The sequence below is a fragment of the Augochlora pura genome, chromosome 5 (genome assembly GCF_028453695.1).
Source record: "Augochlora pura isolate Apur16 chromosome 5, APUR_v2.2.1, whole genome shotgun sequence".
NCBI lineage: Eukaryota > Metazoa > Arthropoda > Insecta > Hymenoptera > Halictidae > Augochlora > Augochlora pura.
In genome coordinates, this window is record NC_135776.1 from 15,287,170 (window position 1) to 15,303,480 (window position 16,311).

The window sequence follows — 16,311 nt, forward strand, 5'->3', positions numbered from 1 at the left end:
ACGTAATTGGCAATTGACACACATATATATACATATATAAAAATATGAGCCGCGAGATATTTCTTAAATAATTACTTATTCCTTAACGCGTATATTGTTGTTAATTATGAAGCAACCAAGTCTCGAGTATATCATAAATGATAATGGGTAATTTAAGAAATGATAAGAAACAATGAGCAATCACCTGAAAACAAAAGGTTTCGTAAAATTACAAACAGCACGGGAGAAACTGCGAACGACGAAAATAAATTGTAGAAAATAAATTATAAAAAAAAAATTATAGAAAATAATCGTATTATAAAAAATAACTATGGAATACGAAAGAGAAGAACTACTATAAACCTAACAATACATGGAAAAATAGGAATTAATACGTAGATCTGTGAAGAACTATTGTTAAAAAAGAAATAACACATTATTGTATCAAATGTTACATCTTTATTTCTAAATCATTATTGACATTAGTATAAAATATATCTGAGCTGACACATACGTGTCCCTGTATATATAACAGTTGTTTGGTGTAGAATATGTTGGAAGTTAAACCCCCTGAACTACTGAATGACGTTACTTCCATGTAAAATTCCGTATAATAAGGTTTGTTCTTGTTCGTCGCGAAGTTCGCCCTTAATTTACAGTATATAAATTAATACTCTATGTTACGCAACCGAAGTATCAGAATGATTAATATAATCATGTACTTCGCCGATACATAGTATATTGTATTATAAAACTTCTTGTTGATTTTGTTACTGCCCCGTGTGGTTGCTTCCGAGTGTAACCCATCCTTAGTGTGATTAAGAAAAGCTATTGCCCTCTACAATATTTGTTTTAAATTAGCGAACGTAATTAGTTTCTGTATAGGAGTAATATTGATACATTAATACTGTGTTAAACGATCAAATTTGTTCCCCTCGACTTCTCTTTGTAAGGCAGTGTTGGTTTAAAGAATATATTTGTGATTTTATTGTGCAGATGTTTAATGCATTCGGGAAGAGGATTATGATCGGCTAGATTCTCTAAGAATGGTCGTTTGAAAAGCCTCTTAGCTTCTTTGCGTTGCTCCGGCGTTACGACTCTATCATCCAGATGTACCAAATGTGGGAACCACGATATTATGTATAACCTTGTATTAAAAAATATTTGTCGATTTAATATTTGCTATCTCGATGTCTGTCGCCGATGCGTTCTCTGTTCCTCTTACCTGTATTGGAGATAATCGTAGAAAGAACCCCCGTTCAAGTAACTTGGCGCCGCTTTGTTACCCATCAGGGATAAATATCTGAGGTTGGGCACACTCTCGTAGAGATTCTTTACAAATGGATACAACTCCTCTATATTATTATGGTTTAACCACAGAAGTTGCAGTTTTGGCATATATGGGAATACAGTGTAGTCGTCTAGGCTGTTGTGATCTAAGTTTAGCGATGTTAAATTTTCAAATTCTGCCAAGAATTGTAAATTTCTAGAAAAAGAATAAAATGATACCTTTCATTTCTGACTACCCTTAATTATGATCAGAGTCTTTAAAACTAGGCATTATATACATACCTACTAAACTTATTGTGACTAATATCCAAAGTATGTACTGTGTTGGCATAATTTTCTATAATGTCAAACGGCATATAAAATAATTGCTCAAATGCAAGCGATAGAGAATCGATAAGATCTGCATTTGTTTTCTCTGTACATAACGACTTCGACTGTCTACAATGAATGTCTACAAATATTAGTTTTCCTAAAGCAGTCATGGTAAGTTGATCCACCTCTTCAGCTTCTTTTTGCAATTCTAACTCATCACTGTAATCCAACCTGTAAGAATTTTATCGTTCATATGCAATCTTAACGTAGTAATATACTACTATGCCTTATTAGAATACAGAATTGGATGTTAATAACTACTAACACATTACTAATTGTTTATTTTAACTTTTGTTACTATTTATTACTACTGTGACAATGATAAAAAAGGATTAGAAAGCAAATGGTACTAAATTTAATGATCGTTTCGATAAGAAATCACTTACAGGGATGAAAAACTTTTTTATACATTATTTACATGATACAGAAACTATTGCTGGTTGTTTACAAACATTACCCACCACTAAATACCCAATGTCACAAAAACAATACTTACATTATGCTGCAACTTGTGTCACCTTATGGGGCAGTAACTCTTATCAGATAATCAACGCGTTAGAATCATGCAATATACTTTTTACTCCCTACATGTGTTAATATCGTTCACCCTAACGTTGGCTAAGGCTACTGCTTGCATTGACAAATAATACTGAGTAAATAGAAGAACTTGTAAGACTTCAGTGTAATATGCAATGCTGCATATAGTGATTGGGTCAACCATAGTGAGTCTTCCTAAGGTTTAATTGATACTGAGCTTCCAGAACCGCGGAGGCGACCAAGTAAAGTTTATCGTTGATCTGACGACAGTTCCTGATAAGATACGAACGAAACGGCTTCGCAGGGGAAACGGTATCTACGTTTCAAGGGTTCCGGATAGAAACGGGAGCGGTTTGAGGTTAGAACGTTATATAATGTTGAAACGTCAATTAATACGTTAGCGACACATGCAGGATGATAATCGAGCGAATCGGTGATAGATTAAATGCAAAAATTCCAAGTACTCACCGAATTTTCCTGCATATCTTGTCCTCAAATCTTCTCGCCGACTAGATTACACGAGCACGAGACTGAGACCACAAACATTTCATGCCACTTGTAGTGAGATGGTGCTGCTATGTCGTTTACAAGAGCTCGTCATCGATCAACAGAACTATCGAACTCCGTATCGATTATATCTTTTAAATTTTTAAATCTCGCTTTAATCGTTTTATAATAAACCGATGAATAACTCGTTGTTTTGTTCCTACATTGCGTGGAAATATTAAGCAACAATCTCTGTACTCAGTCTCTGTAATCGGTCTCAAAATATTGTTACATTATATTTCACAATGACTTTTATCATGTACGGGTATCTTTTAATTTTCGTTTCACAGATACACATTTATACCTTGTCGAATTATCTCGATTAAAACAGTACAGTTTCTTTGAAACTATAAGAAATTATTTGTAACAAAGATGAAGCAGAGATATTCTCAAAATTTGTTAATAAAATTGAAATTAGGCAAATGATGTAATTAATTCAAATACTTCAATCTTTTATAAAATTTCAAGTGTATACGTTTTAGAGATCCCAGTAAAAATTAGGAATATGTAACAAATCTAAGCCAATTGTTTAACTATCGTGGGTGGTTAAAAGATCATCGGGATATTTCAGAGATACCTTTATTCAATGATTAACGTGCAGTAGACTGTTACATGGTTTCGCCAATGGCATCGTCTCGACACGTTTCGCAAACGGTAACACAACATTGTTAATACATAATTCGAGCACAAGAACAACATTATCGTGTGCATCTGTAGCAAAAAATGAACACTGTTGTTTCCATCACCGGCGAGACTGTTCGCGAACGATTCTCTACCGTGTCCCCGCCCCGATCATTTTCCGTCTTCGTATCGTCTCGGTTCTCTCCTCTCGTTCGAAAAACGATCGCTATAATAAACAACGGGTCGCATTTTATCGTCGCACACTGTACCGCCGTTTCTAACAGACAGACGCTAATTTACGCAAATATTGCAATGCCCCTCGGATATTGTTTTGCGGATCTTCTCGGGCAGTGATTGATGATGACTGCGGATACCAAAGCAGATTTAACACTATCCGATGCGCTCCGGTTAATTCGATTAATTAAATACGGTTAATTTGACGTCGCACCTAACGGGTGCCATGGTACAGTACCGCTCCTAATTAGTCGAACGATTTTGCATACTTGGAAGGTGAAAGTTGCAGAGGAAACGCTTCCAAGTGGCAACGGACCAGGTGTGAACAGTATTATTTTATACCTTATTGTTTATTAATTCTCGTCCAGCTGACCCCTGTTAACCTTTGCAGAGGCAGACTGCACCGGTTTGCTGCGTTTCTCTTACTTTTGCATGCTCTTTTAAAAGCATCACGAATGTAGGGCACTTTATCGGGTCATTAATTCATCGTCTCAGAAAAATTTATGGAAAAATATGCGACGCTACGGAATTATTTTCATTCTGATTACTTATTTAGCGGAGTTTCTTGACGGGAATGTAATTAAGAATGCTTCGAATCATTCATAGTTTCATGTATCAATTTTATCAATATATCTTGTATTTATATTTATTATATTGTGTATATAATAGATGGTATTAACTATCAGAAATCCGAGAATCAAATGATAATAATTATGTTCGGGGGTCAATATTTATATTATGCTAGAAATACAAGCATTTTGGTTGTAGCATCTTTTGTTGTCAAGCTTTTTTTCTGATATTTTATGACATTTCTAGTTAGTGAGGGTGGATGATTTGGATCGTATTGTTTAACTCATTCGAGTCAATTTTAGTGTGTAGATTAATTATTCTAGTAACACAACGTAAAATATTCACGTTAACAGTAGCATGCGACAGATACATACTTACCTCCTAAACCGGGGTTAAGTATCGAATTTTTATTGTTCGAGTAATTATGTACGGTACTGTGCAGTATAAATCTTGATTATTATCCACTGACATAAACGGTTTGATCGACTAGCTTATTAAATTAAAGTTTATCATTTTTGTTTCGCATAGTAGAACGTCGAACGTGAGGAAACATTTTTCTGAATTATTTTGGTAAAAGTTACAAACAATCTGTTAGAAAGTGGCACATAAAAATGTCTTATAATTTTATGGATGTTGAAATATAAATGAAAACTTTTACTTGTCACAGTAAATTTTTAATTTACATAGACATTTATAGTCCATGTATTGTGTCTAACAATTACAGACAAACAAGCTTTACAGTTCGATAACAATACTTTATGGATTTCATGAATTTTAATATTTTATTGATAAAGTTAACAGAGCATTAAACAACGTACGAATATAATCAATCATTAAATTTTTTATTTTACATTTTACCATAAATTATAATATTAGGAATATGTAATTCAATATAATTGAATTCCATTAAAGCTCTACAACAAATATATATTTAAATGACATACAGGAACATTTAAAAATAATAAAAAATTCATCAAAGAACAGTATAATAATTAAACTACAAGACAGTTTAATACATTCTCAATAAACATTTTATTAATACCTTATAAAATACAATTCTTGAACAAACACCGTACATCAAATTTAGCCTTGTTGATTTATTTATCCAAAATCCTGGAAATTTACAGAAACGATAATAGTTTCATAAAACAATTTTCTTCGACGGATCGACGTTCTGCTATACTTTTTCTTATCATTTGCGAGAGAAGATGATTTGGAACAATTGAACGTTTATACATACTTTAAATATATTCGTTAATATTAATGATAAAATAACGTGTAAGCTGCGTTCGCAATTGCACGACGCACGTAATTAGTCATGGGTTGCTCGAAAACATTTCCGAAGTCGTTGAACGTTTTTTATCAATCGTTATCACCACTAATTGTTACGCATTATCGAATCTAAATTATTTACGTATGCAGATACAAGGTTAACAAATTACAAACATGCAATTAACTCGTTCGATGAGTACAATTCCGTCGATAGCGACGTTGATGGCGCACAATAGCACGGATAATTCATCATCTTGTTCTCGCGTTACGCCATCGCCGCGGATAATACAGTCATTCAAATAAATATACGTACCTGTGAGTTATAACAATGCAGGTAATGAGAAGAAAGTGTACGAGCGAAGTGTCAAAGATTTTACATTGAAAAGCTTTCTTACTCGGTGCACTCTGTTTGTATTCGTGTATTATGTATGCATCTGCTCGTACACGAGAGTGTTCCAACACTAGTATAACTGTGACTTTTACGTTATATATTTAAATAAATATACATTAAAGGGAATATTAGACTATACATATTTCAAAATACAAAATACTTTCGATTAATAAAATTGGAATGTATTTTTGGTGGATTTTTCCCATATTACATCAATATTAGCAGGTAAATGGGCCAGAACATTTAACATATTGTTAAGCAAAAGAGATATAAAATCAAACTTAAACAAATATGTTTTTCATATGTTTCAACTGAATTTTACAAAACGTTAGGATATTTATATGGCCCGAAAAGTCGACGTTCTTTAATCTTTTGCAGGGAATTGATGTGTCTACATAAAATAAACTTATGTATGAATAAATGTTATTAAATTGTTAGTGAAATTGTATATCGATATATATTGTCAATATATACTATCAATGTATATTATCAACATTTATTGAAATACGTGGAAATAGAAGTGAAAATTATACCAGTGCTCGATCATTTTCGCGCGCGAGCGTACATTTACGCAATAGAATAACAACGAAAAGTCGGAGAAATCAATTCCCTTGTTAATGCTTTCAATCTTCTTTTATTATACACTCAGAGTTACATGACAGACTATGATAAATCGCGACAACAACGTTATTGTTCAATAGCTCGAAGCAGAACGGTACAAAGAAACCCGAACGTCTCTCGTTCTCGTTTGAACATGTGGCGGCTATGGTTTCCTTAAACGTCTAAAGATCGAAGCAAGCGAACGAATACATTAACAAAACTATAAACGTTTGCCCTCGACGCCGTTTCAACCGAGAAACCAACAAAAACATTTATCCAATTGCGAAAGCATCGCAGTTCGCGTACTATAATTTTCGACGATTTGTCAAACGCAAACTTTATTAAATAGATCTTTGATCAATGATAGCGCGATCATTTTCATCGACGCTGTTCGAGTGCATTGGCCAACCCATTAAAGGGTAAACCTTTTACCGGCGCGAAGGGCAATAAAACGCGTTGGCTGCTAACTCAGAAAACCGCGCGAGTCTCAAGCAAAATTAAAGTCGTCGAATCATAATCGACCAATAAAAAGAAAACTTCGAAGAGTTTAGTGTGCCCTGGCGGCACATTCCGATACAAAATGTGGCAGTCAACACGTTCGACGAAGCAACAAATATGAAACGGAACGCGACGTTCACCGCCGTTCGAAAAATACACGGACGCCACGAAAGACTGCTACTTAAGACATCGAACCCTTCTGCTCTCGAGCACGACCTGCGAGCCTGTTAATCCCCCGTCTCCTTCGTGCCCGTACAATATAATAGTTCTCCTACTTTTTATTTAAGACACATTTCTCTTGCATTGCGAGTATACATACGATCTAGGTAGAGTTTCATTGAAAAGTCGAGCAACAGACAGCTAAAAACGACCGAGACTTCGTACGCGCGCCAGGCGCTGACTCCGCTGACTCGCCGCCGATGCCAACCTCTATAAATCTCTGCGGTTAGAATTTCTCGTAAAACTCTGTCGATCAAATATATATATATATATATATATATATATATATATATGTGTATATGTATATATAACATATTTATAGTTCATTTAGATTTCTGTAGGTATACGTGCTCCGTTCCGGTCCGATCTCCCGATGAAACAGCTTTGTGGTACGCGTGGTGCGCGCGGATAGCTCGAAGACGACACGTCCGAAACCTTCGGACTCGTTATCGGACACACGCTGTCAGCGGTCGGATCGCCGAGAACACACGGGAACGATGGATCCTGCGCGGCCGGTGCCCCCGTCCCGAACAAGAAGCCGTCCCCTTGATTCTGAACCGTGAAAACGCCGTCCGCGGACTGGAGGGATACGTGAATTCGACTAATTAAAACTCGCCGGATGCCAGCCGATCGAAACCGAGTGTACGGCTATCCGGAAGGGGTCAACGTTCAATCACGGCTCGTTCGCTTACATTTAAAACACGGTTACGGATACAAACATACAGCGAAGAATACAGTTTATCGCCGGCGGCTGTCCAAGCTCGGCTCGAGAAAATAATTACCGTTCTTTCTGTTAACCTTTTTTTGGCTTTTTTGCTTTTCGGTCCCCCGACGACGATCATTTACACGCCGAGAGACAGGGGAAGAGAGAAAGAGATGGCGATAGGGGGGGGGGGAGGCGAAGGAGGAGGAGGAGGAGAAGGAGGAAGGCGGTGGTGGAGAGGGCAAGAAAGTTTCCGCGTTTAAACGAATCGCCCTGGCGACCGACGCGACAACGGGGCCCCGAAAACTAATTGTCTGCTGTTCTGTTGTTGGTTTTCTTCTTTTTTTTTTCTTTTTTCTTTCCGTTCGCAGCTTTTCCTTTTCAGGTTTCCTCCTCCCCCTCGGTACATTTTTTTTCATTTTTTCTTTTTATTTCGTTGTCAAACAAGAAGAACTTTCGACTGCGCCGTATCGCGGTGCGGCCGCGTTGACCACGAGAAATCGGATACATGGACGATACAATGCGACGCAAGGAAACTGTAAGACACGTCTCTCGGTACCGCGGGGACAGCGAGTTAGAACGAGGTTTTCCCGAAAATAAAGTTTCCCGGTGTGGTCGGCTCGTCCGAGGAGAAATATTGCTTCCAGAGGTTGGCGAATTTCTCCCAGGTTATTTCCTGGCCCTATGCAAATAGAAATCGTGCGGTAGAATTAGTGGTTCACCCTGCGGAGCGCGACCGCCCGCTATGCGCCGCTTTCGGCGGCGGCGGGGGTACAGAACTATTGGATGCCTGGAATTAATTACTGCTTTTTCGTTCCATTGCCTTCGCTTTACTCGATGAATGCGTTTATACTGTTCCCGCGTGCCGGGTTTCAGCCACTTATGGCGCGCGATGGGTGGATCGATCGTGAAACCATGAAAAAGCTGGGGATGGCAACGATTGGAAGGGTGCTCTTTGGTTTGAGAATCAGGCTGCGGATCTTCCGGTGGAATGAAAGTCGTCTGTGTCCGGGTTTTGTCGAGATTATGTCAGAGTTGCGTCAAGAAGGGTTGATATTATATGTCAAGAAGGTTTGATATTATATGTCAAGATTATGTCAAAGTTGTGTCAAGAAGGTTTGATATTATATGTCAAGATTATGTCAAAGTTGTGTCAAGAAGGCTTGATACTATATGTCAAGATTATGTCAAAGTTGTGTCAAGAAGGCTTGATACTATATGTCAAGATTATGTCAAAGTTGTGTTAAGAAGGCGTGGTATTATATATCAAGGTTATGCCAAAGTTATGTCAGGATGCTTTGGTAATATCTATCAATGTTATGTCAATAATCCTTGGTAATATCTACGAAAGTTATATCAAGCAAGCTTGGTAATATCTATCAAAGTTATGTCGAGAAACCTTGTTAAAATCTAACGAAGTTATGTCATGAAACCTCGGTAATATCTACCAAAGTTATGTCAATAATCCTTGGTAATATCCTACCAAAGTTATGTCAATAATCCTCGGCAATATCCTACCAATGTTATGTTAAGAAACCTTGGTAATATCTACCAATGGTAGGTCAAGAAACCGTGGTAATATTTACCAACATTGCGTCAAGAAATCTTGTTATATTATTTCGGTTCTGTTGCGGTTTATATGACAGTGAATTGCATTCGGGATTGTTAAAAAGAAAATGAATAGACCATTCAGTGTCACTTATGGTGCCTAACAATAGCGACGCACTAAAACTGTCACTGCATATGATCCACGTGTTATACGATCGTGAAACTTGATCGGGTGATAAAGAAAACCGTAGAAATGACCGCAGTGTGGTTAATATAAACGAAAGAAATGCATTCCAGAATCTCTTTCCCAACACTTCATAATGGAAGCACTAGGCTACGTAAAGTGATATCACATTTTCTGTATTTAAATATTTTATAGAACTAAAGGATACGTTTAAATATATTCGAATATCTTAGAGAACTATAAAAGACACGTTCAAATACATTTGAATATTTTATATAACTAAAAAATACGTTTAAGTGAATTTGAAAAATTTCTGTTACTAAAAGAATGTAAAATAATAAAATATAATAACTCAGTGTAATTTTTAAAACGATCTCGTTTTCAGTCAATCAATATTGCAGTCTGTATCCTAGATTTTCTTTTCAAATATCTTCTCAATATTAATTCTATTAATTCTAATATTAATTCTCAATAGGTTTGATTCTCAACCCTACCCTCTTACCGATTAATCGAAAATTAATGTCAAATGATTCGCAGCGAATAATTCTTTAAAACTGGTTACCAAGGATATCCATTTTTCGAAAGTCTCAATAGTGTTGTACCCCCAAAACGCATTTTGCCACTTACGACTCCCAACTTTTTGAAAGCCTCCCTAGCTTCGGATTCCGTGACGCCGTGGTATCTGCAGACGTTACAGAACTCGTTCTCATCGATGGATTTATCACCTAATGAACATTAGCGATAGATCTCTTTAATAGGTGTTCGGTTCCGTTGACCTAGAAGCCGTTCCAGCCGTCTTCCGAGGGAAGCTCGCTGGATATTAAATTACAGTAATGCCTCGATAACTGTTTAATTTCCACTATCTATTAAGCATTCAGCAACGAGCCTTTGTTGAAAAGTGAAAAAGCGAACAATAAGTACCATTTTATCCTAACATATTAAACGAAAACTATAGAAATAGGTACAAAGATTAATTTAGATTGGTTTGATAACATGTAAATATCTTTTTCATCCAAAATATATAATTTACACGATCTAAAATATAATTCTATAATATAATATGTATAGTAAAAGTAAATTAATGTAGTTTAATTAAATTAAAATAATATAATGTAATTAAACTAATATAGTATAACACAGTATAATAAATTAAAGTATTAAGTATTATTATTAAGTTTTATATTCAAAATTAATTAATAACAACGCAAGCATTCTTCTTTCTCAGAATTCTGTTCTAACCATGTTTCGTATTAATTTTGCAACAGTTATCGAAGCATTGTATAACATTGCACATCGTTTCGCATATATTAGGAGTTAAAACGACAATGATTAGGAGTTAAGATTCTCAATTTTCTTGTAAATAAAATAAGCGTCATGCTTCGAACAACCAAAGATTAGGTATACACGCAGTCAGTTCGATTAAACTCTTCCTTGAAATTCTAAAGATTAATCGTCGTTGGGTGCGTCGATCAATGGTCAATGACGTTAATACTTTTCTAGTTGCACAAAGCTGCGGTTACATAACACTTTGGTAGCTTCGAATGTTCTTACAGGATTGTTACGTTGCCATGTAAATTGCATAACGTAACCTTCGATCGTGCTGCACTGATCACTAGATTGCGAGACTTAGCGCAAACTGTGTTTTTCATATTTATTTTTCCGTAGTTTCTTTTCGTTTCTATCGTAGGTTAGCAGTTTTCTGAAATAAAATTCTGGGTCGGAAATAAAATAGAAATGTCGTCGATTTTTGTTCGGATACGTAAGCGGTTTCTGCTTTTGCATTTCAGAAATTCGCATAAAGGAGCGCAAGCAGTCTACTGATCAGAACCGCACAGTCTCGAGAAATTGAAAACGATAGGAACTTACCAGATGCGTCGAACAACTGGAACATCAAAGTCATGTACGTCTCCTGCCATTCGGATGGATTCGCAGGATCGTTCGCATATTCTTCCCACAATTGATACCACTCCTCTCGACTGACCTGCGAGATATCGCATGGAAAATAAAACACCTGAGCGAACGCGTACATCAGTCGTCCATTCTTTATTTTCTTTCATTAGAAAGAAATATCCTCTTCGCATTTACGAGAAAGAAAGACTCGAGAATATATATATATTCTAAAAATATTCTCACAGTTTACAAATTCGACTAATAAGTAATGAGTAGACCATAGATTTTTATAAACAAATTATATCATTTTTCATCGGTCACACTTATGGTTATTGCTTATAATATTTAAACTCATATTAAAGAGGAAGAACTGTTTTAAAATTGGACCGAATAACCTGTATTTTATCGAAATGTTTAAATAATTAGATTGTTTAAAAGTCGTGAAATCTCTTTAAATCTTTTACTGCTTGCAACTTGTTTTATTTAAAATTTTCGATATAGTTTTTTATAAGAAAGTTATAAAATATAGTAAACTATTATAAACTAATATAGCAAACTATTTGCTCATTTATCTCAAAACAATTCGAGTTTAGCAAGAGTTTTAAACTGAAGTTTCATTTTAGAACATTTTCGTAAGAGCTGTGCGTATTTCTCAGAATTAACCTTTCAGTTTTGATTAGAGACACCTCGTGCAATTCCGCGTAAATATCGCGGCGTAACTCTTTTTTACCTGGCCATCTTGATCCGCGTCGGCCCTTTGTCTCAAACCATCCCACATTTTGAGCAAATTGTCCTTTGTGCTTTGAACTTTGGGATTGTCCGGAGTCCAGCCTCTGCATTCGCTGATTCGCTGAAATTTCAAACGAAAGTCTTGTGAAGACTATATTCGCGCAAACTACTATACTAAAAAAATACCAGGAATATCGAAAAATACGATACTATAAAGATATAAAAAAATATTTGATAATATAAATACTGGAGATATAATACCATTGAGATATTAAAAAATATTTTATAATATAAATACTGGAGATATAATACTATGAAGGTATTAAAAACTATTTTATAATATAAATACTGGAGATATAATACTATGAAGGTATTAAAAAATATTTTATAATATAAATACTGGAGATATAATGCTATGAAGATATTAAAAATATTTGATAATATAAATACTGAAGATATAATACCATTGAGATGTTAAAAAATATTTAATAATATAAATACTGCAGATATAATGCTATGAAGGTATTAAAAAATATTTGATAATATAAATATTGGAGATATAATGCTATGAAGATATTAAAAAATATCTCCAGTATTTAATTCTTTAATGGTACGTTTAAATATTAGCAGTTCGATTAAGTATCGCAATTTTCAAATTTCGAATAAATCCCTTTAGGCGAACGTTCATTTAAAAAAAGTACTTACTTGCACGGCGAGGTCTAGATCCTTCTTATCGATCGCGCCACTTTGATTGCAATCTGAAAAACAACACAAGCGGTTTTTAAAACTGTACTTCAAACTTGAGCTAAATATTTTCGCGAGATTATGTTTGCATGATTAAATGTCAGTCGATTTATATATTTAGAAGCTACTAGAAGCTATTATATTATAAATATAATTTAATATAGTATAGAATATAGTATAGTATAGTATAATATAACATAAAATATAGTTCAGTATAATATAATATAAAATACAGTACAGTATAGTATAATATAATATAAAATACAGTACAGTATAGTATAATATAATATAAAATACAGTACAGTATAATATAATTTAATATAAAATATAGTACAGTATAATATAATTTAATACAAAATATAGTATAGTATATTATACTATAATATAATCTAATATAAAATATAGTATAGTATACCATAATATAATACAATCTAATACAAAGTATAGTATAGTATAGTATAATACAATATAAACGAAAAATAATTTCCCGATCACGATAACATAAAACAAATCATACACACGCCCCATATTATATAAAACGTTAAATCCGACGCGAGGTATATTTATGGGAAAACATGTTATAGTTATACATTATTACGTTTGACATAACATTAGCATGTTTCTAGGTTTAGTTTCAGCACTGTAACTGCATTAAAGAGTACACAAAGCAAGACAGTCGCGACTCCTCGAGCTCAGTATGAATTCAGCAACTCGTTTCCGTCGATGTAAATATATCTTCGTTGCCAGTGCATTACTGGCATGGAAAATGGTATCCACCTATTATATCAGTACACAATTTGTTATTCCAGTCAGGGCTTTTAACGTTTAAATGTGCATTGATTTCTTCGCGTCAGGGCAGCCTTCGAAATCTTTCATAAGGTCTTCATTTTGAAATATTCATATCTCCTTTCTCTCCTTCTCTATCTCTCTCTCTCTGTACATCTATCTATATTTCTCTCTCTCGCTCGCTCTCTCACCTCTCTCTTGCTTTCTTCCGTCGGACATGAGTCGAATCTTTTAGTACGTTAAACTCCGGAATATTTTATATGTTCAACCGGGTCAGTCACGATTTTTAAGGCAGCAATTGTAATCTTGTTTCACCGCTGAAATAAACCGCTAAGGCGGCTTTTGTCGTGAACCATTTAACCCCACGCAGAAAAGCAATGGAAAGTGCAATCAATACATACGTCGAATAATCGCGTATGCACATTCAAAATTGCGCTTTTCTGTTTAGAAGTTTAGGGCGATTAGGAAGAATTTACTTTAATGCAGCGTTTATATGCAATTATAAGATATTTCGTAATATACCTAAATTACATAAATTATATAAATTATACTAACAGATAAATAAAATACGTAAATCACAGTATATTACATTTAGATAATTTATGTATTTATTAATACAATTTATCTCAATATAATTAATATAATATAATAGTATATCACATAAACGAAGTAATTCGTTACCATCAATTTTGATAAAATTTCTTATAAAAATTTATATAATATTGCGAGAAATGTATGACTGGAGAATCAGTCGTGTCTCAATCGTGCTGTACCTTTTTTTTCCTTTACACGTTTATGTTAAATAGTTAATTTATAGTTACACGTGTGTTTTTCTAATAACCCGCGTGAACGGAGCTCGCTAAAATTAAATTAGAATGTAATGTATATTTACAAAATTCAGTATTTCGATAAAAATATCCATCTACGTTAAACAATGTCGACATCATTTCTCTCCATTTAGAAAATCTACTGTGACGACAACGATGCAACGATATTCTTAAGTCACAATATCTGTAATAATATTTGATATATAATATCACTAAACATTATAAAAATGATTAATTGCATAAGGAGAATTTACTACAACCATTTTCACAGGAAGGCGGCGTCGTCGTCACAATGCAACCGGTTAAATTCTTCAAAGAAAAAAGGAACTATCTCCAACCTGTCCAAACCACACCTAATTCAAATCTCCGAATTGGAACACCACCGTCGTGCGACAAGCCGGAATTGAAATTCCGAAGAGCATACCAGGAGAGGCGCGAACCCTTTGCCAAATACCCGCTAATCAGACTCGCATCTATCAATTTCAAGGGAATATATGAGAGCGGCATAACATCGGTTCCGGACATCCTCGCCAATCCAGGGAATCGAGGAGACAATACTAGGGTGCGAAAGAGGTGGGTGGAGTTTTGGCACGGGACCAAAGGAGCCGTAGATAAAACGTGGACCGTTCAACATTACATCAACCCAGGTGTCAGGTCCATCATCGCATTAAGTTCACGGAGCGACCAAGTTAGCATTTATGCCGCGTTCCACGGGGCTATTAGGTTCGCCAGGTGATCCGTCGGGGGCGCGTCCGTGTTGCTGCGGCCATAAACGGACTAGAACCAAGCTCGGATAATACGGTCCATTGTTTTATAATGGACAGACTGACATGGACCCTTTGCGCTATCCTTTTTTTCTCTTAGAATTCGACGATTAGATGTGTGAAGTTAAAAAATTGTGCTGTTGCAGCTTTATGAAATTTAGAAACTATGTTAAATGATGAAATGATAATAATAAAATAGTAGCAGTAATAATAATAATATTAAAAGGTAGATTAACTATATGAAATGTGAAAATATGTTTTAGCTGCGTAAAATTAAAAATTGTGGTGCTACAACTTGCTGAAATTTAAAACCCATGTACAATAATGAAATAATAATATAATGAAATAGTAATAATAAAATAGTAGCAGTAATAATAATAATAATATTAAAAGGTAGATTAACTATATGAAATGTGAAAATATGTTTAGCTGTGTAAAATTAAAAATTGTGACGCTTCTAGTTCCTAAAAATTTAAGAACAATGCAAGAAAATGAAATAATATTAAAAAATTAGTAACAATGAAATAGTAGTATTAAGAATAATAATATTAAAAGGAATAACTGTGTTGTATGAAGTATATAAAATCTGAAAGTATGTTTCAGCTGTATAAAATAAAAAATTATGTTACCACAGCTTTATGAAATTAAAAAACCGTATAAAATAATAGAATAATAACGAAATAACAATATTGATAAAAAAATAATAATACTATAATAAAAATAACAACAACAACAACAATAATAATAATAATAATAATACCAAAAACTCTGCTGTCCTAACTTCATAAAATGAAAAACGCTGCATCTCAGTCGCACAACATCGACAACGTAGCCGCCTCAGCTAAACAAAATGAAAAACCGAGTCGCTGCCGACCCTGGAAGATTTAAAAACGACACGGCCACTCTACGGCACAAAATTTCACGGCGATCATCCCGGCACAACGAAACTGGTCCGCGCGTTGTCGCGCGGTTTGCTGCAGCATCGCCGCGTCAAAAGGTCTCGATAA

The 16,311-nt window shown here is 34.7% G+C and overlaps 2 protein-coding genes across 4 annotated transcripts in view; both read right to left on the reverse strand.

Annotated features, from left to right (window-relative positions):
* Positions 1–415: 415 nt before the first annotated feature.
* LOC144469823 (leucine-rich melanocyte differentiation-associated protein) lies at positions 416–2,745 on the reverse strand. 2 transcript variants are annotated; one of them, XM_078180490.1, is made up of 5 exons: positions 2,138–2,515; positions 1,552–1,812; positions 1,205–1,465; positions 888–1,126; positions 416–817 (listed from the first exon to the last, which is right to left on the reverse strand). In XM_078180490.1, coding segments are annotated over exons 1-4 (759 nt in total). In that variant the 5' UTR covers positions 2,140–2,515; the 3' UTR covers positions 416–817; positions 888–891. The 2 variants fall into 2 exon arrangements, with proteins under 2 accessions (XP_078036616.1, XP_078036617.1); XM_078180491.1 differs by lacking the exon at positions 2,138–2,515 and adding an exon at positions 2,647–2,745 and having other exon boundaries at positions 416–1,126.
* Positions 2,746–7,407: 4,662 nt separating this feature from the next.
* Scp2 (Sarcoplasmic calcium-binding protein 2) overlaps positions 7,408–16,311 on the reverse strand; it is an 87,908-nt gene continuing 79,004 nt past the window's right edge. For both annotated transcript variants that reach the window (XM_078180918.1, XM_078180919.1), the window contains exons 3-7: positions 12,889–12,941; positions 12,185–12,304; positions 11,431–11,545; positions 10,192–10,289; positions 7,408–8,514 (exon numbers count right to left, since the gene is read on the reverse strand). In XM_078180918.1, coding sequence (XP_078037044.1) covers positions 8,407–8,514; positions 10,192–10,289; positions 11,431–11,545; positions 12,185–12,304; positions 12,889–12,941 — 494 coding nt within the window. In that variant the 3' untranslated portion in view covers positions 7,408–8,406. The remainder of the gene's footprint in view (positions 8,515–10,191; positions 10,290–11,430; positions 11,546–12,184; positions 12,305–12,888; positions 12,942–16,311) is intronic.

Coding starts and splice junctions, on each gene's coding strand:
- LOC144469823 (XM_078180490.1), bottom strand. Junction 1,466..1,551: donor AGTCACAATAAGTTTAGTAG/GTATGTATATAA, acceptor TTCTTTTTCTAG/AAATTTACAATTCTTGGCAG. Junction 1,127..1,204: donor TACGATTATCTCCAATACAG/GTAAGAGGAACA, acceptor TTTTAATACAAG/GTTATACATAATATCGTGGT.